The 24,102-nt window shown below is 28.8% G+C and overlaps 1 protein-coding gene across 5 annotated transcripts; it reads right to left on the bottom strand.

Moving 5' to 3' along the window:
• Nucleotides 1-5,957: 5,957 nt before the first annotated feature.
• LOC145189368 (DNA polymerase epsilon subunit 2-like) lies at nucleotides 5,958-20,938 on the bottom strand. Of its 5 annotated transcripts, none has more exons than XM_090088056.1 (20): nucleotides 20,747-20,924; nucleotides 19,062-19,162; nucleotides 18,368-18,443; nucleotides 17,107-17,139; nucleotides 15,276-15,320; nucleotides 13,745-13,829; nucleotides 13,538-13,612; nucleotides 11,399-11,482; nucleotides 10,925-10,981; nucleotides 9,854-9,902; nucleotides 9,564-9,636; nucleotides 8,973-9,033; nucleotides 8,666-8,752; nucleotides 8,433-8,571; nucleotides 7,899-8,073; nucleotides 7,653-7,761; nucleotides 7,295-7,405; nucleotides 6,885-6,950; nucleotides 6,714-6,781; nucleotides 5,958-6,618 (listed from the first exon to the last, which is right to left on the bottom strand). In XM_090088056.1, exons 1-20 carry the CDS (start codon nucleotides 20,806-20,808, stop codon nucleotides 6,603-6,605), a joined length of 1,572 nt encoding a protein of 523 aa, XP_089944182.1. In that variant the 5' UTR covers nucleotides 20,809-20,924; the 3' UTR covers nucleotides 5,958-6,602. The 5 variants fall into 5 exon arrangements, 2 of the variants coding, with proteins under 2 accessions (XP_089944182.1, XP_089944183.1); XR_016452663.1 differs by having other exon boundaries at nucleotides 6,194-6,618; nucleotides 7,899-8,068; nucleotides 20,747-20,926; XR_016452665.1 differs by having other exon boundaries at nucleotides 6,350-6,618; nucleotides 7,899-8,068; nucleotides 9,854-9,907; nucleotides 20,747-20,938.
• Nucleotides 20,939-24,102: the final 3,164 nt, after the last annotated feature.

Below are 24,102 nucleotides of genomic sequence, written 5' to 3' on the forward strand. Positions count from 1 at the left end.
TAACGTTAATTTTTGCGTTCGTTTTATTCTTCGACACAACGAAATTTTAATCTTTAATTGATACATTCATAAAAACTTCGGTAGTCTTGTCTAGTAATCAGTGGTGTCTTTTGCAGTAATCAAATCAGTAATCAGTGATGTCTTTGCTTTTTTCATTTTTTAAATCAAACGTAATCTGAAATAAATATAATTTAAAAAAATCAGTTTAATTTTCATAAAAATAATTTAGAGAAAAATTCAATCTAATATGTTTTAAAAAATAAAATAGTTTTAAAATTTTATTGTTTTTAAAATATTCATAATGTAAATTTTTTTCCTTTTTTTTTCTTCTTTTTTTACTTTCATATAAGATATTATTCATTAGAATAATATACTTGAAATTAGAATTTAGATAATTGATTAATAAAAATATTATTTTTAATTTTTTATGAAGTGGTCTTCAAATTTGACGCGAAGTGTAATAGCAATAATAACAATTCTTAAATCGTTATATATACAAACAATAATACTGACCACTGGTTTTTCTTTTCTTACTTTTGTTACTCATGAACTCATGAATGTATTCTTTTACGCATCAACATATTCTTATAATATTTCCAAATACAAATAATGATATATTTATCCCGATAACAGTATGCAAACGTAGTCACTAAAAGTCAAAAAGAGACTGGCCACGAGTCCTAAGGTGATAAGTTTTCTCGTATCACCTTAGGACTCGTGGCCAGTCTCTTTCTGTATAAGAAATGTTCTCACTTCAAAATCTTCATTTTCTCTATGAAAATTATCTCTATTAAATCTACATTTTATAAAATGTATTTATAATAAGATTTTATAATAACAACTTTTCTCATTTTGAAATCTTCTCCTTTCTCTTTTTATTCAAAAATCTCCTTTTAAAAATTTCCTCAAAAAATTCTCTTTTTAATTTTCTCCTTAAAATCTTCTCTAAATATTTGTTTGAAATTTTCTCATAATATTTTCCCATAAAAAATTCTCGCAAAAAATTCTCCCAAAGCTCTCTGGAAAAAGCTCTGCTATATTTTCTCAAACAATCTTTCTATATATGCCTGTGGGTGTTTTTTTAAATCAAATGCTGTCATGGCATCAACAATGAATTTCATTTTCAAGTTCATTAATGTTTTTTATTTTGACCTCAGGTTTGTCTTCGCGTTTGTCATAGGTCTCGACTTGTTTGTAAAAGTAATAAAATAGTTACAGAATCGTCGCGTGTCTTACTAATTGAAATATTACCATTTATCAGTGAAGTTACAATTGAATTTCTGGTTGTTTTTGTGAAAACAATAAAAATGGTGACCGATATTTTTTTCATGCAACTGTTAATGTGCATATTCACCTGGCGTTTCGAGTGTCTTGAACTTTTCTTCGATCGAATGATCTAATGATCGAATGATATTCAGTGGTGATCACAGATATATTACACTTAACATTTTCTTCAATAAAATTAATATAATTTCTTTCTTAATTAAGGAAGTAAGTAAAAAGCAATGTTAATTAATTTCCATTTATTAGCTATAAATCATGTGCTATTTTCAAACAACAAAAAAATGTTTGCATTAAAACATTAAAACTAATATTAATACTTTTTTAATAGCTAATATTTTTATAACTGCAGCACATCTTTACGATATACTGTTAAAAAGCCTTTGACATCGCTCAACAGTAGTGGCATTCCAGACTTTTTGAATTTCCTGCCAAAACTCATTAAAATTAGAGGTTTATTTACCTCGTAAAGCAACCAAATATCGTTCTGTAAGTCCTCGATTGGATTCAGATTGGGACTTTAGAGTGGTCAAAATATTAATTTTATTTTCCTCAAACCAAGAATTTACAGATGTCGCAGTTTACTTTCGGTCGTTGTCGTATATTAAAACCTAAGTAACAAAAATAACAGGTAGGTTATCATCAGCATACAGCTCCATTACGTTTTGTAATGAAGCATTGTCCAGAAAAAATCCGGCCACTCTTGATAGCAAAAATAAATATGAAAAAATTAACTGTTTAACTACTTTTTAATATTGAAATAACGGCCAAAGCATGCACATTTAGTGAAAAAATGTCAGCAAAAGAAGAAATTTTGAGAAAAAAAAATTTGCACCAATACCTTGAAAATCCGCAGCAATTAGAGGTGGTGATGTTCTAAAGAAACTTCATCAATCAAATGAAAACCTGGTACTGGACGAAAGGATAGTTTTGTTGATAAAATAAGTTAAACTATTTCTAAGTTCATTAAGAGTTTCTTAGACACCATTATGTTTCATAGGAATATGACTTTAATTGAATAACAAGCTTAGAAAAATAACTTTTGCATGGTCAAAATATTGGAAATTTAACATTATATGGTAATGGAGCATTTTCCATTCTTCCTCGGCAACGAACAATATTATCTATTTCTTTTTAAGTCTTAAGCCTTTTCGTAGTTGTATAAAAGAAGGTTTTGTCAATACATCACGCTTGATGTGTTTTATCATAAAATGTTTGCATAATCTAATTCTTTACTCAATAAAATTGAAGAATTCAAAAGGTTGCCTCAGTAAGTAAGACAACAATACCTCGCCTCACCCAATACTTGAACTCAGATCTAGCATATTAGTCGCCAAATTATTAAATGAGACATAAAGTGAGCTTAAATCTGTTTTTAATGCAGATAAAGTTACTTGTTGGACAGATTCCACGATATGTCTTTACTAGATCAATAACACAACAAAGAAATATGAAGTTTTTGTTCAAAACAGGCTAAATAAAATTCGAATTCTTTATGCTATAACATCATGGAAGTATGTTGAATCAAATAGAAACCCAGCAGACAGTATTTCAATTGGTTGTTTTTTTACGGATTTAAAAAAACAGACTTCATGTTTCAAAGGACTTTCTCAATAACTTAGAAATTAAATGGATTTATGTTTATGAAGATTTTCTCAATCATTTCGAAAAGGAAGAAGAGTCATTTTGTCTTGTTTACAATACTGTTTACAATATAGATGAATTTATCATAGACATCTTAAAGTTTAATAACTATAATTATTTGTTACGAGTTACAGCTCTGACATTGAGGTTTATTAAAAGATTAAAAGCAACAGTTAAACAGCTCAAAAGTTAAACAACAGAGTAGCCATTTAAGTAGAAAATGAATGTCTCATTGTCTTGAAAAATACCTACTAACTCCTTGAAATTTGATTCGAATTTTCGAAGGTGAAATCCACCTTCCTTTAATATTGTTTTACACCATTCATAAAAGTTTATAGATTGATCTACTGCAATAAAATAAGAGATCACGTCATCTATATGAAGACTATTTACAAGTTTATTAAAAAAACACGGATTACTTTTTAACAGCGTGAGATTTCATTATTTCAACCAGATATTTCTAATTTTATATTTTATTCATCATCTTAAAGCTCTAATGAAACTGTTCTCTATGTCAGTCACGTGATCAAATTATCATCACATTACCCAAGTTACACGTCACATGACAAATTATCTAGAAACTTATCGAAATGGCTATTGAAAAAATGGGGTTCTATTGTAATTCATGTAATTCAAAAAAATGTTGTCATGTTTTCTGATTCTGGAGCCGTCGAAAATGATAACCCTTTCACTTTTTCATACCAAGAAAAGATTGGCTTCAATACGAGAGAATGTTATCAGCAACGTAATATTGAGCGCTTATTTCATAAGACCCCCATAATATCCTTGCAGTAAACAAGGATATTGCAGGAGGTTTTATGACGTAATTCTTCATAAGACATGCAATAAACAGGGAATTTTGTTCATGGTTGAACAAGATTTTAACTTGGAGTTTTTTAAAATGACGTCCTAAAAAGCTATAAAAAGTATGTTATATAAATACTGTAAATATTGTTATTAAATAACAATATGTACAATGATTTTTTATTACATAACAATATGTATTGTAACGGATGATGCTAAAAAAAAATGTTGTAAAAAAACATAACTCCTTCATTTTAAAAGATTTTTTTCAAATTAAAAAAGTATTAGGTAGAGAATTTTTCAAGCTTTAAAAATGCTTATTCATTTGTCTTCTATAATTCCATTTCTGTAAATTTTATCTACTCGACCTTTTACCCATCCAATTAGACGTTGTATGGCAGTAGAGTTGATCTTAATCAAATGATACTTTATTCTATTGCAAATTTGATAAATAGTTTCTGCTTGCAAAATGTTGTTGTATACTTCTCCTTTCTATTCAAAGCAGAAGTCATCAATAGGCCTGCACTCAGGTAAGTTGGGAGAGTTGTCTTCCTTTTCAACAGAATTAATGTTATCTTGCCTGAAATACTCTACTACAAATTTTGGGTAATGTAAATATTGTTAGGTCTGGCCAGAATGTTTAATTATCATCAAGATGGTTTTCTTGATGAAAAAAAAAAAATTTTTATGATGCATTTGCTCAGGCATAATTCCTGCTTAATTGATTGCTTACAAGGTAGAAAAAAGGGTTTAGAAATACCTCTAGCTGAAAAGAAAATCCAGGCTAACACTTTTTGCTCGTATTTTTCAACTAGATTATATTCAACGCTTGGTGGTGCTAAACAAGTGCAGTATCATCCAATACTCCGTTGCACAAAATTTATTTAAATTAATACGGGAAAGGACAGAAGTTTGAAAGTATCTAGTTCGAGGTTTGGCTTTTAAGGTTTTTAACACTTACAAATCTAGTTTCAATTTGTTTACTTAAAAGTGTGAGTTATAATTCGGCTTGTTCTTGATGGATTTAGGTAATTTCTCACTTTCAGTTATTAGTATTCAGTGCCGTAGCTTACATAAGCGCATATGCTAAGGTTCATCATCTCTTGTCTACTGTCTTGGCCTAATAAAATACTAGCTGGAATTCCCGATACAATGCGCCGGGGTTTCCCAGCTATTAGATATAAGACTTTACTATATTATTCAAAAATGCATTTGTAGCTAAGTGGTCATATTTTTGGGAACTAACCACACTGTTGTAATCTAGCTTTTTTGCAACAAACACATCGATAAACCAAAATAATCTTTCCAAACCTGCTTTACTAATTTTCTTGTTCATTTATATCGTATACTTTTTTCTACCGTATATTCCTAAAAAACCGCTAACATATTTACAATATTTTAGTTTTCAATGGTGAAATTTACAAAAATTAAAAGCTCCGTAATCATCTCCTCGCCGGAGTCAAGAAGGGTCGGAGGAGGCAGGAACTTGGTTCCAACAATTAGCACCTTGAACATGGAGTCCAGGGTGGCCCAGACCTGGCCTAATAGCTTCCCTGGGAGAAATTTGATCTGTGTGCATAATTTGGTGAGGATCGGATAAAAACTGTGGATTTGTACAGCGCACATGCACACATAATTTCATCTTTATATGTAAGATCATACCGAGTTCAAATCTAGATAAAAACCGAGGGTAAGTAATCTGGTAAAGCTGATAAACGGTTAACAGTCGACAAATTAAGTAGAGCATCTACATATTTTTAAATGAAGCCAATTTCAAGTTTGACGAAGTAATTATAAGGTATCTAGAGTTATGTAACTACACACTGTAACTAAATCAGTTGAGGCTCGTACCGAAAAAAAGCCAACGTATAACGATTAACACATATCAGATGTCGATATCATTATCATGGTCAGAAGATCCAGACTATTGAATCTGAAACAACCTGGCTTGCAGCACAATCAGTTAAGCTTTCGTTGGTTGAAATTTATTAAAAGTTATTTGCAAATCAAAATGACAAACGAAAGGCTATCTAGATTGACATTGCTTTCAATAGAATATGGTCTCAGTGAGAAAAGAAGAAAAAAGAGAACCATTGACTTTGAATCAACAATAGATGGGTCTTGTTTCAATAAAATCATGAAGAAATTTGTGTAGACTAAATTATTTCAAAGGAGTAATCAGGCATTGGGGTATATCTCCCTCCAAAGTATAATTAACAGCAACTTAATAGCTTAAAAAATAACAGTTCTTATTTATAAATAGCTACATAATTGTGATAGATACGCAATAGTTTTAAATAGTTACGTAATATCGTGAATAATATAGCTAGAGTAGGGTGTATTGAGCAAGCTTTCTAATTTTGCTTTAGTATGTCGATTACGCTTTACGGAATTTAAAAAAACTTAATGATTGCCATTAAATCTTAAAATAAGAATTCTATTAAAATATATGAAAGACTTCATCTTGCTAGCAATAAATAACTTTTTGCGATCAAAAATGCTAGAAAAAAAAACACCTACAAAATGAAGTACTTATGCGAGATGAAGAAAACTTGTCGAAAGTGTGTAAATTGGTTTTTAGAAAACTCAGAGTTTCTTTTCAGAAACTAAACAATATCTAAGGAAAAATAGTTTGTTAATATTTTGATAACGAACACGTGGATTCAAGCTAACAAATGCAGATTGTTTACAGGATTCATTCGATTTCTTATTTGAAATTTTTTGAAACTGATAACATTGGCTAACCAATATCACTTGATGTCTTCGAACTAGAATATATTCTTGTAATAATGACGGACCAATCGGATCACTTTGGAAAATTCGATACCGAGTGTCTAGTGATACCCGAACCCAAGACTGATAGAATGGACGTGTCATGAAGTAATTTTGCTAAACCGAAAAACAAAATTATCCGAAATCATGTATAATAAGGCAATAAAAAAAATTAATAACTAAAAAAGTTAGGCACGAAATAAAAAATGCACCATTCTTCCAGTTCTTTTGAAGCAGGCCAATAAACTTTAAAAACGAAATCATTTCGTGAAAACGAGCCCTGAAAAAAACAAAAACAAAAAAACAAATCATTTCGTAAAAACACTCCTGAAAAAAAAAACGAAATCTGAGAGACTTGCTAACTTTCCGAAAATATAACTCACCGGGTTCATAAATATAGTGTCCGAGATATTGACATTATAACCTTCATATTTATCGGCGCAAACAACCTATTACAAAAAATGAATTACAGTCAATTTTCAAAAAGAGATTTATATCATTGAATTTCAATAAGTAAATATAGTTGGTCAGCTATAATTTATCTCGACGGACTAAAGCACTTAAACCAAATTATTGAATCTTTTGCCAATACAACAACGGTATATTTAAAGCAAATCGTGTGTAAACCTTCGAAATATGAAGGTTTACGCACACAAGTGCTTCGTAGATTTTCGTTGACACGAAGTCAATTATTAACTTGTCTTTTAATAAGTTCCTTGTTTCTCCTTCAAAGTTATATTTTCGATTTTTGTTTTAGTATGCCGACCGAACAGTAAAAAAAAAAAAAACTCACAACATCTGGCAATGGGTACAGCCGAAGCGCATTGTCGAAACACCAGTATATCGGTCGTATATGCAAAGGTAATGGACACAAGTGAGATTGGGATAACAATGTTTTTGCGAACTAAATAAATGAACGATTAATTCTTCAAACTACTTGATAAAGTAAATAAACCTTATCTGAAACAAACTTTTAAACGAACTTTCAGCTCTCAAAATACGAATCTTAGGGTCGCTCATTCATGAAACATACTTAACGTCGAAAAGTCTAACAAAACAACATAGCTAAATTATCTGCATCGAAAAAAGTTTGAATTCGCATTGTGACAAATTTTAAGAAAACCTGAAAAAATTGAATACTTTTAACTTACATGAGAAGGTATATCTTGGAGGTTGGTTGGTATATGAAGACTGTTACGACACATTTTATTGACAATATCTTCGCGATAGATTACTATCTCTTGGGTGCAATATTGAATTCTAAACATCATTGAAAAAAGGTATATTGATAAAATCAACGTTGTAACTTTAGAATCTCTCTAAAATTACAGAACAGATTTTAGAAAGGTCAAAATAATAACTAAAAAAAATAAACAAAAAAAAATCATTTAACTCACCGACAAGGATTTGTAGCAAAATGTGCAAAGGGAACTTTTTCTCTCATTTTCTCAGAAGCTATTTTAGAAAGTGGGGGTCTTGGAAGAATGTTTGCTGGACCAAGATCTTGTGGCCCAGGAATAAATACAAACCGACTACTTTCCAGAAGCTCATCAAATTCTGAAATCAGCTGCGCTACATACGAGAAGGTTGTAAATAATAGTTCTTTCAATAATTAGCATATACTTTTATTTATATATATTAATACTTTAAGAAACAAGCTCTATCCCTACAAAAGCTTTAAATTTACTAATTAGATTAGAAATACAGATTAGAAGTACTAATAATAAGCAAAAAAGTTTTTTTTAACTTTGAGATCTACTAAACAACAGGATGCCTTAAAGAAATTGACCAATTATTTGAACAAGCCATCATCATAATCTTGGGTTAACAATGGTGTGATTCAGACTTAATCATACTTATCACATAATTTAAACTTTATCATACTTACCACAAAATACCTATGCCTTATCATATTTGCCACATTAACCTACCTAAGTCATCAAAACCTTGCTTTAGCTGCACCAATTGCTTTGCACCGTAGGGCTGAGAGAGAAAATTCCCACATAAGACAAATAAAGCAGGAGGCATTGATGCATATCCACTAAGAAGTGTTTTGAACTTTGACAAAACCTAATGAAAGAAGCAGCTAATTAGAAATAGTTAAAAGTAAAAAAACTTCTCTCCCTCTGCCGTGAAACAATAAAGATGTTAAAATAAAAATTACTTTTGGGTGATCCAACCACAGATCTGAAATGAAAACAAACATGTTATTTTGATTGATATCATCTTGCTCCAATTGTTTTAGCTTTTCCTAAAAACAAACTCTGGTAGGCATAATCATAATGGTTACAAAGATGGGCTTCTAAATTTTAAATTATATCATTATCTATCTTTTATTAGAGATTTTCTTTATGTTATCCAATAAGCAAAATATTTTCCTTACATTAAAAAAACAAACAAACAAAAAAAAAAAAAAAACATTTAAACAATATTAAAAGTATTTTGGAGTATAATAGCAAAATGGTTCTTACTGAAGAAGCAACACAAACTGTTGAAGGTCCTCCAAAAAAATTAATATTTCCAAAAAAAGACCTAAAAAATGTTGAAAGAGAACTAGCAAAACGTTGGTTAAAAAAAACTAATAACTTTAAATTTTAAAAAATGTTTAAAATTTTTATCTTCAAATAAAATTGCAAAGTATTTTGCAACTAAGCAGTTATAACAATTTGATAGACTAAATTAGGTTAGCAATGAGGAAGGCATTTTTTTGATGTTAATATGTAAAAATTAGAGCTTAAAAAGGATTTTTTGGGTGGTGCTGAAGCGTTTTTGGGCTTGACAATCTAGAGGAAAACTAATTAGGATATTTTTTAAAGATTTTAATTTAGTTTTTGGAAAAAAATTCTTTGAAGAAAAAATAAAATATAACTATTTATATTTAATTATCATACTTAATATTTGTTGAAAAAAAAATTTCTTAATTTCTCTTGTCACCATTTGTACCAGAAGCTGACAAACAAAAATTCATCACAGAAAAATGGTTATGAGTAACTTGGTACAGATATCTCTTGCAACACTTCTCATCAGACAACAAAATTAAAAAAACAGCAGAAAAATATCACCTTGTTGTTGCAGCTGTTTCAAGAGGTGGAAAACCCAAAGCAGAAACATGAAATACTTGATCATCATAACTACCTAGTTAGAAAGTCACAAAAGAAAATTTCATTTAAATTATTAAAAAAGAAATTAAACAGGTAAACTAAAAATTATATTTAATTTTTTTAAAAATATATACATTTTTTAAATGTTTAAACAAAAACAAATAAAAAGTAAAAAAAAAAAAGAAAAAAATTTAAATCAAATTAAATGAAAAGAAAACAATATTTTATAACAAAGATAAAGTTCAAAATACCTTCAGCCAGCACAAAACAGTTTTCTGTGAAAAGTCCAGTATGGAAAACGTAGGGTTGTATTGTTAAGTAACATTAGTAAACTTTTTTCTAATATTTACGTAAAACAAAGACTTAATGTAAAGTATCATGATTATCAAACAATCCAATAAAACCCATAGACACAAACATATATACATAACTGCTCATCTACAAAAATTTTTTCTGCACAAAAGTACAGAGGTAAGCCCATTCCAAAACCCACATGTGAACCATCAAAAACGAATTATCCAGCTGCTGTAAATGCATTAAATAAAAAGAAAGAGAAAGAAATACATTTTCACCAAAAAATGTGAAGAAATAATTTGAAAGTATTAATAACTTTAAAGCTAAATATGAAGGCTTTTCTGCATTACAGTCATGAATATCGGAAACCAAATACAGTTAAAATTTAGGTAAACTAAAAAACGTTTAACTAGAGTTTGAGTGTGAACAACTTATAAAACATCAAGTTGATATTTAATACTTTTAATAACTTTTATTTGATTTTTTTAAATTGTAGTTTCTTTTTGGTTCTTGTCATTCTTCATAAAAATTTCTTTTAGTTTGTAGCCATACCTCATAAGAAATGTAACAGTTTTTGTAATTTTTTGAAGTATCATTTCAAAGGATAGCTCAAAAAAAAAAAAAGATGCCATAAAACTTTTTGAATAAATATGAAAAAATAAGTTGTAAAAAGTGTTTCAGTACATATTTATCTGAAAAAAAAAAGTCAGAATTTCTGCTCAGAAGTTAAAAATTCTGGAAAGTTATACAACTAATTTCTGATCTGTGCCTCCAAAAGTCAAATCTCAAAAAGTGTCTCCAAAATTCATGTTTTCAATATCTAGTAGAATAATCTTCAAAAAATTGCAAACAAATGAAAATGGTGTTAAAATATTGAAATCTACTGCATCAATCTCTTTATTGTACAGATATGTTGCACAAAATATATCAAATAAAGTGAATCATGAATAAGTTCAAAGATTGCATGCAACTCATTTTGTAGCACAACATCTTAAAAAAATTGTAAAGAAAATAGTAAGAAAAGATATTGTTTTTGAAAGATCTAACTCAACCACACCAGAGGGGTCTTCCAAGAAATATTTATCCTAAAGTAAGACAACTTAATACCAAAAAAATGTATAAATGAGAGGTTAACTTAATAATTGCATTCACAAGTTAAACATGTTAAGTTTCAACTTAATCATAAAAATTAAACATTCTTTAAATAATTAAATTTAAACAACACAAAGACATTAACAATTTAAAAAAAAACTCTACTTTTTTGAAAAAGTTACACGTTTTAGTTAAATATCAATTATTATCTTAGTAACAATGATTTTGTTATGTGTTTGGTATAATAATTAGTTTACTTTGGTCAGTACAATGACAATGATATGAATGAAATGTGAACATAAAATAAAGCTTTATATTTTTGTAACTAAGATTTGAATTTTTTTAAAAATAATTAACAGAGAATCGATTTTTTTAAAACAAAATTTAAGTAATTAGATATTCTCTTAAACCTCTTTCAACCTTGTTAACATTCCAAAAACAATGATATCGCCTAGACTTCCAGAACAGCCCAGCAGATGCTCAACTGGTTTTAACTAAAAAAAGAAAGTTTTAAACAATTTGAGGAACTATCTTTTATTGACACACACAGAAAAAAAAAAAAAAAAAAAAAAAAAATCATTTTGAAATTGCTACAAAAATCCCACTTATATTCAACATAATTTATTTTGTCAAGAAGTTCATAATTTATTTTGACATTATTGTCAAAAATTTATCCATTCCAAGACTTTAGGAGGAATGACTAGAAGCGTAGTCATCATTCTCTTCAAAAGCCATGGAATGAAAACCCTAGAGCTGATCCACAGTCACCATCGCCACATACCACATAAAGAGGCTATGATTTTTCTTGGTCACCCATAGCTATTCCTAAACTTTTTCCATTAGTTATCTACAATTTTTTTAACTTTCACAATTTTAAGTAACACAATATAATAACTACATCATCATGATCATGATCATCAATCATATTATTATTGTTATTATTATTACTATTATTCATGAATATTTATGCAAGATAAGTTTATCAGTAGAAATAACCGTTTTCCATAAATATTCTGTTAAAATACAACAATAAAATTAATAAGAATTTAAAGGTTAAGATAAAAATAATTGGCTAAAAATTTATGTTTAGATAAGATACTAAAGAAAAGGATAAAAATCTAGCCAATTCAAAATATATTAAAATACTAAAAATAGAATAAAACAAAATATTTAAGATAATAAAATAAGTTAAAAACTAAGAGTAAAGAAAATAAATCCACTTTTTAAATTCTTTCCTGTCAAATACTTTCTTTAAATTTGATGGGAACTCATTAAAAACTTTTCCTCTAAAGAAGCAAAAACTATTTTGGGAATATTTAAGTCTAACTTTTGTTAATTTAATATTGACATTTATTTTTTCCTGCAGTCTTAGTATAATTAACACCAGAAAAATGGTTCTCTCTTTTTTCATCATTTTAAATATTGACTTAGGTCTGATATTTTATAAAATTAAATTGCATTACTTTATGATTTGAAACACTCAGCTGTCTAATGATTTGAGCTTTTGAACGTGAGTTTTGCTTAGATTGAGATTTGAATTAGTGCAGTATGTAAATAACATTATCACAAAATTCACAAAAGCGGTTATCTGTTTATTGCAACTGTGCTGATTTCAAACTTGAAGCTTGTTTATGTCCATCACCCACTACATTTCAAGTAAACTATGAATTATTTATCAAATGTATTTTTTTAGCGAAGAAAGAAAAAAAATTATGAGATATATTCAATATTCTTTATAGTACACATTAAAATATACAAACACTTTACAGGCACTTACTAAAGTTGATCTTGCTGAAGGTGTAGGAACTGGGTTCAAAATATAAAAACACTTTACAGGATCTTACTAAAGTTGATCTTGCAGAAGGTGTAGGAGCCAGGTCCAAATTTTTCAAAGAAAACTTGTAAAATTTAAAAAGTAAAATTTTGGTCAATATTCTACCTGTCTTCTACTTGATTCAAATTTCAGGCATCTTAAAAAACTTAGTTAACTTTTCTATAAAAATTTGGTGTTCTGGTTAAGAATTCCTGAAAATTAAGTTTAATGAGTACCAATAAGTTAACTATAACAGGTCTAGAAATTAGCAATTCACATAGATTCTGATGATAAAATGAATTTAGAAGCTAACCTTTTTAATGATTTTTCTACTGATACAAAAGGATCTACAATAAATGTGTTAAAAATTTTTTAAGTTCTTTAAACTTTCCCAATTCAAAATGTAAAAATTACCCAGGTCACAGGGAAGTTGGTGTACAACAAATAAACTTTAAATTACAGCACAGTAAAGAAATGCATTTTCCTAATCAGACACAAAAAATTGTTATATAAGATGAACTTCATTTTAAAACTTCTCTTACAAGAAAAAAAAAATCTTCAAAACTAAACTTAGTTTATAAAATTTGGGTAAATTTTAGAGATGAACATGTTAAAAAAAAAATGTAAAACACATAAAAGATGTTTTTAAACAGTATTTAGTTTTACAAATAAAAAAACAACAAAAATATATATATATTCATAAATAAGATGCAATTTAAAAAACAAGCAAACTTACAGTAAACTTGGCATTATTTACATTTGAAGAAGCAGCCAATGCTGATGGAGTAAACAACTCATGATGCATTGTACGCTGGTTTAGAGGTAATAATTAAAATTGTTAGTATCCCACTGGGCATTTTAAATTGAGAACCCAAATATACACCTTTAAAGAATAATCAAATCAGAGCAGTTTTTTCAATAACTAAGAACTTCACTTGTTTACCTGATGTAACAGTGTGTACCTTTCAACAAACATATCAGCTTTGTCATCAGGATTCCCATAAAGACTTGGCTTTCTATTTGAATCTCTAAAGAGAACACATGTTAAACACATGAACGGAAATCAGCTTTTAAAATCAGATAGAAATTCCACTTCTATAACAGTATCTCAATGCAAAAGCTCATTAAGGCCTGAAAAAAGTATTTGAGTTTGACAGTTTCTAATTGATTTTTCTTTACTTCAGTAAAAAATTACATATTAGTTCAACGTATTGTTCAAATAAATAACCATAAAACTTATTTATCTTTATTAATATTTATTATATTTAATCTTTTTTTTAAGTTTTCATGGGAGAAGAATTTAAACCAAATATGGCAAACACTGTTCAATTTAAAACTGACCATTTTTGTCAATAGTGACATTTACCTCTAAACAAATTTGTTTCATCAAAATGATAGGTAGTTCTAAACATACATAAACAAGAACTTCCTGGCATAACCCTAGAACTTTTGTCACAATGATTTTGATGAGTTTGATGGGAAAGAGACAGAGCCTTAAGCTCTTTGCTGATCCAGCTTGATTGTAAAAAGATGAACAGGAAAAATACTTTCAGATTGGAAAACATCCTCCTTTTGCAATAAAAACTCTGTATTTAGATACATCAATTCAACAGATCTTCCTCTTTGTACAATGAATCAGACCTAGTTAATGGCTATATCTAAATATGGAGCTTTTACAGCATCCTTAATCTAAATATAACACTAATGTAAGCTTCAAATTAACTAATTAATTTTAATTCTACAAGAATCAGAAATTAATGTTAGAGTATTCCTCAGTTTAAAGTAAAAAAAATTAAAGTTTTAGTTAAAAAAAACTGGTCTTGTTAAAAAGATCAGATTTTTAGGCAAGTTATTTTACTACCTAAAGTTTCTCTATAATCAAGTTGAGAATTCAGAATGATTGAGAATTCAGAATGATTCAGATGAAAAGTTGAGAATTCAGAATGATTCAGAATTAACTCAAAATGATTTTTTGATCCAAAATTAATAGATTGTATGCAAGACTTATTTATGTCATAGTTAGGATACTGTTGAAAGATTTTTTCTTATAGAAAGGTTCAAGAAGAGCAAAGAGAAAATAGAGTTTAAACAATTGGAAAGTAAAAACAGAACATTTATGATAACTCAAAGCGTCAAGAAAATTTAATTGTATGAAAAAAGTCACAAATTAACTAGTCTTTTGTTTACTACAAAAGTCAATGATACCTTAAGGATTTTAAGGTATAGTGAAGACTCTGGTTTTAATCCTGAAAGGATATTATTTGCCACATTCATTCAGCCTTAAATCAAATCTTGTTATAGGAATGAATGTAGAGTCAACAGCAAATTGCACAAGAAACTTTTAGGAAGACAATCACATGATTGTATATCTTAATAGAAATTGTCAACTTTTACATCATTAAAATCATCTTCATCTTGTGTAAATTTAGATATATAAAGATTTTAACAATAAACAAAAAAATTGGGCTACCTACAAGATAAATTTCTTTCTTTCATTATTGTAGGTGAAATGAGGTATGCTTAAACAGAAAAAAAACAAGATTTCATATAAAATTAAAAAAAAAAAAAAAAAAAAATGTAGCTAAATATTGTGTTCCAATCATATGACTTACCATAGGCACAACTAGTTGGTAAATATTTGCTAACAACTTTAAAATTTGAAACTTTTACTGAGCCATTAATTTTAAAATATTTTGAAGAAATCTAATGTTTGATTTGGACAGCAGACATTATGAAGCAGATACTGAGTTGGGGACTGGACAAAAATCATAATAAAACAACAAGCTCAGCATTACAAGAAGTAGCAACTGTAATGAAATGTTTAGGATCAAAGTTGCACTGTAACAGAATGTTCTTACAGTAAATTAAAACTAAAAAAATTGCCGTAAATACTAAAACTGACATGATTAAGTTAACAGTTGGTCATTTTATATTATTTATTATATAAAAAATTAGAAATATTGATATAATTAGAAACTATTGTAATGGGAAATTTGGCCTTAGTCTCCATCCAGGAATTGGAGCCAAATTAGGATTTAAAACCTTATAACAACTTTATTTTGAAAAAAATAAAACTTAATAAGACAATTTTAGCTAATGTGATAACTAAGAAAAAGTTAAATTTTTTTTATTTCATAAAAATAATAAAACAACTTTTGATTTGATTGCATATAGGGGAACCCGGGGTAAGACAGGATACTTAAGCAAAACAGTCAGATTGGGAAACAAAGACACCTATATATTTCCCCCTATTTTACTGATCATGAAGCCATATGTATATCGTGTATGATTCCATAGTAAACATAGTAATAGATCATCCACCATGATGGCTAGCTTCAATATGGCAAAGGTCCTGAAAACCCCATCTTGCCCCAGGTATAGGGGTAAGATGGGATATCCATCCCATCTTACCCCAATCACTAGGGCACAATGGAGTGACACAGAAATCCCATGAATAAAAATGATGCTAAATTACATTAAATTAATAAAAGTGAAAAAAATTGAAATGAGTGCCAAATTTAATCTCTATTGGCATATAAAAGTATGCTACGTATAGGCATATTGCTATAACCTATTGCCCAGAAGGCAGAAAATATTTATTTATTTAGCATATGCAAAAGAAAAAAGCATAGAAAGTGAATTTCAGAAAGTGGTAAACTATGTAAATACGTAGTGCATGGGGCAAGATGGTATAAGTGTATCCCATCTTGCCCCAAAGGCCTATACCATCTTGCCCCAACTGGTGCGATGATAAGTTACCAATGTTTTCAGTAACAAAAGCCGTCTAAGCTTGATTAATTTATCACAAATTCAGTCATATAAGTCAGCATTAAAGTAACGAGTTGCAGGTTCAGAGAAAACTTACTTCTTTATATTTTATATATTTTTATCAGTTTCATCGCATTTTACTTTTTCTAATATTTTTTCAATCCGTTTAAAACTTTCATTCTCGTTGTAGTCAAAACATCACGTGATCGAAATTTCAGTCTGGTACCTTGCCTTTTCCAAAACATGCAGCTGATGTAGCACAAATTCATAATCCCGTCTTGCCCCAGTATCCTGTCTTACCCCGGGTTTCCCTATCAACCAGTTAAACTTATTTAACTATCCACTACTTTTAACCATAATTCAAACAGCTCAAAACAAAATGAAGTAAGTTATATATATAATTTCTATGATAGGCAGTAATATATTTGATACTTAGGCAAAGACTGCTTATAGTAGCAACCCAGTTAAATTTTAGAGTCTTTAGCTTTTAAACTCTCTTGATTTAAGCTATAAAACCCAAATAAAATAAATCTTTACCTGAATGCATCTATAAAGTTAAACACCCTGTCTCTAAAAATATAAACAAAATAAAAATATAAAAATAGTACATAAAGTAAAGCTGTTAAAAGGATTACAAGATTGAAAAAGAATCTTGAGATTGTAAAAGATTTTTAATTTTATTTTAAAACTCACATATAACTCTTTATTTATTACCATATCAACATTATTACAAAAATAACCTAGATATAAATAAAACATTGGTCAAAATGTCCTGTATCTAACCCATAGATGGCACTGCAAAAATCCAGGTGTTAGAGAGTACTAAACATTGAAAGATATGTCAAAGTTTAAGGACACTTTTATTATTTGTTATTGAAATATTAAAGTTTTAATGATGCTATGTTTGACATTTTCCAAACAATCAACAAAACCTAATTTTGGGTGTTAAAACTTTTTATAGTCAAAAAAATTGTTCAAACTCAGCAAAGGCTTAAAAAAGGCTATAAGGAATCTGCTCTATTGAAAACAAACATTTGTCATTGGTCATGCATAACATCCAAATGAGGTAACTACAGCAGAAAACATAAAAAAACCTAAGAACCGTGATTGATAATCATAAGTGAAGCTGCAGCAGATAGCTGACATCCTAAAGCTATCCAAACAAAGAGCATATAATATTTTGAAAGAGCATAGGAGAAAACTATTTTCTGGAATACAAAGGACATAATATTAATTGGTATCTGGAAAAAGGAAAAACCATCAACAATTTATATTACACAGCATTTTAAGACTAACTGAAGGATAATATTAAAAAGAAATGCTCCCAAATGGCAAAGAAGAAAGTTCTCTTTCACCAATTCAAAAATAATATTTTTTAGTAGTTAGTCTCAGGACATATTCACCAATGTAGGTAACACATATTTTTAGATTCTATAGCTATTACTTTTACCTACCTTCATGTCAATTAAATAATTAGTTAGTTATAAAACTGTAAAAATAAGTTTAATCAAATAGAAAATAATCAAATATAACATTCATATGTTGACATCAATTTGATGAGATATCATAATATCTGGAAATTGAGGTTGTTTTTTTTAAAACCTTACAGCATTAAAAATTCTTTACATCATAAATTGAGAACTGATACAATTGTAATATAAAAAGCAATCTTCAAACTTTGTTAAACTAAATATATTGAGATTGGTTTATTTTACTCTTTGGGATCAATTTTAAAAAAATATTAAAAAAGATTTGAAAATCAAATAAAATTTTGCATGTAAAAGTATTCTAACTGTACCCTGTGTTATCAGATCCTTGATTACATTCTGTAACTGCATTTTCTAGCACATTACGATCAATGAATATACTTTCTACTAAAGATAAAAGACAGCTAGTTTAAGTATTTAACATAAAATATATATTTTAGTGTCATATACTCATATAACTTATGTGTCACTGTAATGAATCTTACAATAATAGTAACTGAAATTAAGTCTGGTATCATTTGTGTGATCCAAAGACTTGTCTAGTTTAATTCTAGCTCTAGTTTATATAAAATACTTGCAGCTTTAGTGGATAAAAAGTGGAAAGTGTGATTTAAATTTTATAAAAACAAAGTTGAGAACAATCTGCTCCTTTTGAGAAATTCTTTTTTATCAAAATAATTAAATAAAAACATAGTTGAGATAAAATCATAAAATATTGAAATATTAAAAAAATTCCTTGCAATTTTATAAAAAATTTCTTACTTTGTAGTGATTTATTTAAAATTAACATCAATTCCTATAAAATTAGCATCAATATGAAAATCTAACAATCGAAAACTATGCATAAAAGTAGGACTAATCCTGGTTCACTCACACAATTAGAATGTTGCTCATTATTTCAGTTCCTAATATCAAATTTTATTTTAATTTACTCAAACTTTTAAAAGTATGAGTAAATTAAAATAAAGATTCTGATATCTATAAAGTAAAAAGGAAAACTCTCACAAGGCTGCTTTTGCACAATATCAATAATTTTTTTTATCCAATGATCAACCTCTTCTGGATCAACATCAGCCAATACATCAATAAGAAACTTCGAAGCATCACTTATAAAAATAAAACAAAAAATATGAAAAATTTTTAAGTTAAAAAAAAAAAAAATAAAAGGATATTTAAATTTTCATAAATTTTTTTTGTTAGTTGTTAGTACTACTTGTTGACCTTGATTCCTTTCATTATTTATATTTTGGTATATACAATTTTTTAAAAATTATTTAATTGAAATTGCTTTAAAAAAGTTTCAAAGCATTTTATTTGCAAAGAGAAACTTTTTACTCATCAAATAATGAATAAAAATATTTAAATGACTAGTCTTTTGCATTGAGAACAGCCTGACAACATCTTGGCATAGATTTTTCTTATATTATTCAAAAAAAAAGGTTTTTATTTGACAGTTTTCTTCTTTTAAGCTTTCAGCCTAAATGACCTTACATTTGTAATAATCTTTGATTATTTGCAGTTTATTTAAAGTCTTTATTTGGCTGATAAATCAACCTAGACTAAATTTTATGATTGACATGCTTAAGCAATAACTGCCAATTCTTTCCTTGTACATAACTTCATCAAGAAAAGCATTGATATAGAGAATGGCATCAATCATGTCACTATGGAAGCAGCCCCTAACCATCATGCTTTCTAAACCATTTTAACAATTGGATGTTGATACTTCAAATTATTGACTGACAAATTGTTGAACATAAGTAATTCCATTAGATCCAATTAAAACAAACTTTCAGAATTCATTCTAAGAAATATTAGCCCAATGTTTAGATGACTAAATACAATAATACTTTCACTGGTAATCAAAATACAAGGAAATTAAAGCATCAAAATAAAGGGTCAGTTTTAAGTAATAGTTAACATACATGATGAACTTTGATAAAAATAAGAAAGCAACCTCACTTTTAAAATAAAAAGCTGCTGCAATATCTCTTTTAACCAGTGACCCTGTTTTCCCCATAGTCAACAGGCTGTTATAGCATATGAAGTTGTAATAATCAAAAAAATTTATTAAAACCTGTAAGTCACAAATGATGTAGCTGAATGAGGAGTTAAACTTTCTGAAGGGCCAAATCAGAGATTGGCTCAATCTATCCAAGAGAGCAGTAAAAAAGAAAAGCACCCTGTTTTAATTACACTAAGATTAAAAATTTTAGGGAATTTTATTTTAAATGTAGTTAAAATATTTGTGTTTATAACTAATCAAAAAAATATTTAAAGTACTTTTTTTGATCTTATATCACAGTTAGACTTTAAAGCTTAAATCACTATCTTAAACCTTATTTGGATTTGTTCATCATATCTCAATTTATCATAATTCCAACACTTTGAAAATTATAGTTTAATTAATGGTTTAATTCAAATAAAAAAAGGTGCGAAATTTTTTTAATGCATAAAAAAACAAAACAAAACAAAAAACTATAAAAATTAAATGGTCACTATGATTTGTGCATTATTTGTTAAATACTTTTAAAAGCTTTGACATACCACCAAAAAAATCAAAATCAATCAATTTTTAATAGAAAATTAAAAAAAAGAGGCACCCTCATCTTTATGAGCGCTTGTATGTATGTGTATATATGAATGTATGTCTAAATAGAATGTATGTCTAAATACATAACAGTAATTACCTTCTTAAAGATAAACCATTTAATTTGAAAGTAAGAAGAACTTTACTCTGAATAATTGACATTACATAAAATTTAAGAGCACTTCATTTGGAAATTGATGGATTTCTTATATTTATTAGGAAGATATTTGGCGGGAAATATTATTGCTCTTAGAACAAGTAGCCGGTACTTTTGTCGGTTCGGGTCTTTTTTTGCACTGTTATCATGAATAGCCATAGCAATAGGCTAGGTGACCCGAGAGCGCCACCTATGAGGTGATACTCTATATATTCGGATAAATTTTATTCGAGGAAGTTTAAAGGTGCTTACTATTCAAGTGCGCAATGCAGCTCAACAACCCACTTTTATATTCTGTTAGGGTTTTGTTTTCTTTTAAGTTAGACCAGTGTTGATGAAAGTCCTGGTTTGCAGTTTCAACTACCTGTTCACTGAAAAGTCATGGTTTAAAAACCAACTTCTGACTCAATCCCAGACTCTTTTTGGTTATGCAAAAGTTGATGCATTAGTAAGAAAAAAATAAAAAATGGGTCAAAATATTTTACATCTGTGATGTAATTAAAGTAAAATATTGCTCAAATTATCCTTATTTCAGTATCAAAATAATTTTTTACGGTTTCAAACAAGAAAAGAGAATATTTCTTAAAGATGAAGATTTAGCAGCCAAGTTAGAGGATTTAAAAAGTAAAAAAAAAAATTAACACAAGTTAAAATAGGGAGGGTGTTGCCAAGGTTGACGATAACAAAACTTTTATTTTAAAAACGATCGTCAAGTTGTTTGCTTGTTTTTATCGACTAAACTTTTACCATCAGCCTGAGTTACAACTTTTTTTGATAACAAGAACAAATATATTAACTAAAGCCCGGAAAAAACTTGTACGATACGACACGGAATAAAACTTTGATTCCGAATTTCGAGAAATTCCGATTCGAGAAAAAATTTAGTCCCGAATTTTTCAAAAATATCTTGAACTTTCCAAGAAAAAACGGTTGCCTTCGAGAGAAAAATAATGAAGCTCTGAAAAAATTATTTTTGAAAATCATTGAAATCGCTTCTTTTTTTTTTTTTTGTTTTTGTTTGTTTGTAAAGTTATCTCCTCCGAATAACTCATTTAAAATACAACCTTTGAATTAATAGAATTTGCACAACCTTTTCATTTTCATTTTGATATTTTCTGGATAAAAGTTTCTTTTGTTAAAATACATCACTAAATTTTGAGATAAAAAACTTTTATCGCTGAACCAATTTAATTTTTATCACACAATATTTATTGATTAGAAAATGATTACATAAACTAAAAGCAGTTTTGAGAAATTCTGCATCTAAGCCTTCATTATCCCTTAGCTGGGTTCTGTTCATTTTTTTTATCCATCAGCTCATAGCTGACATTTATTTAGGTCAATTTTTTGGATGTTGTAGGATAAAGTTCTTCCTTTTGGAAAGATGTTACTACTTTGGAGAACAACCTCTAACTGTTGCTTGATGCTGTTGGAACACAGAGCCACTACCTAGCAATAACTGCAACTAAAAATAGCTGTGCCTTGTTGATTTTCCACTATAGGAGAGGATCAATTCTGTGTTTTTCAGGTATCTGAGGCATGGCTTGATGTGTATTACCCTTTGCACTGTTGCTTGTTCGCTGAAAAAAAAATCTAAAAAATTTAATTCTCGAACTTTTTCGATTTATTTTATTATTTTTTGATCTCTACTAAAAAAAAAAAACTTTCTCTATTAAAAATTATCACACTCAAACTCTTTGGTGCCTAATAGAAGGGGGGGGGGGTTGGAAATATCACTAAAACTTAATAACCAGGGGGGCTGGAATAAGCGGGGGGGAGGGGTTGGAAAATTTCGAGTTTTTTTAAATACTTAAAGCAATAACTAAGTAATGTTTTTGTTAATTATTAACATATATATTAGTGTCTGAAAACAAGTAAATATATAATAAAGAAGTACTAAAGTCATATATAAGGAAATGCCGGTTTTGGCTCATGAACACTTTTCCATAGTTAAGGATGCTAACGTTGATGCGATGAGTTAACTTTTCTCCAAAAAATATGTTATCTTGAGGGATGAGGTACCCCTAAAGATCTAATTCTTATCATTCAAAAAATTTCTTGCCTTTTTCAAACCTCAGCGATAGGTCGTGTTTTGTAGTGACCGATGGCAAGTGTGTGAATTCCGTCATCTAAGATAATTCTTTTGTCGTCGTTAGCGCTGAGTGCGACTTTGTTAATTTCTTCAGTGTAAACGTCGTGAAGATGAGATCGGAAAACGTTCATGGTTGCAAGTTGTTCATTTCCGTTCATTAAGCAGTCTTTAAAATGTTGATGCCTTATTTTCTTTTCAACGACTTTCTTTTTGACCCCTTTGCATTTTTTGTGTTCATCTTTAGTGATTTTGTAAGAGTAGAGCTTTGGTCTAAGTCCAACAAACTCTTTAATTTGTTTACCAGCACCCTCATCTTTGAACTTGCCAATAACCTTTTTATTTAAGCCTACTTTGAAACCAACGTTTTCAATGGCAGGATGGTCTTTTGGAAATTCGCTTGTGTCAAATTTGGCTTCAACATCATCAGCAATGTCTTTGTAAAAATCTTCTGTTTCAATTTCAAAAAAGAGCGAGTCAGTGTCGGTCATGAGCAGCTTGGCTTTATTGCCATATTTAGGCTTGATGTAGTCGTAATAGAATTCATACATGAGAGTTTTGCTGATGTCGAGGATGCACATTCCTAAAAAAACGGGTTTGTCATAAGTGACTTGTGTTTTCTTCATATGAATCGCAGCTAGGTTTTCATCAAAAATGACGTGTCGTTCATATCGAGTTTGTTTAGTTAATTTTAAGACTTCTTTTCTTGTAGTGACAAGTTTAATATCAACATGTTTTTCGATGTTTTCCATAGTTTTCCCAAAGACGGCATTGTTCATGAGTTTAAAAAATTCTTTTTCAGATTCGTTTCGACCTGGTTCTGCTCTCTTTTGGGTGTTGCCATCGATGTACGATTTCATCCAAGGTTCTTCTCTAAAGGTGATTCCTCGATGAATTTTGGTGATGACTAATCCCATTCGTTCATAGAGTTTAAGATTTGTGCGATGGACGACGTATTTTTCTTTGTTGTTTAAATTTGGAACGAGTTTGGCTACTTTTCCAATGGTTAATCTTTCAGGAGCCAAAGGGTAGTCGTTGTGTAAATCGTGAAGCTCTTCAGGGTAATCTAAATCGACTTCAAGTATGCATGGCATGCTGCGCCAATTGTTGAGTTCATCTTCAGTCATCCATTTGAATCCTCCAACGGGAAGAGGTTGACTCATAGCCCATCCGTAAAGATTGTTAGCGTCTAAATACATGAGGAATTTTG

The sequence above is a fragment of the Hydra viridissima genome, unplaced genomic scaffold (assembly GCF_058129835.1).
Source record: "Hydra viridissima isolate aposymbiotic clone 2 unplaced genomic scaffold, HvirCarnegie_v1 scaffold_5, whole genome shotgun sequence".
Taxonomy (NCBI): domain Eukaryota; kingdom Metazoa; phylum Cnidaria; class Hydrozoa; order Anthoathecata; family Hydridae; genus Hydra; species Hydra viridissima.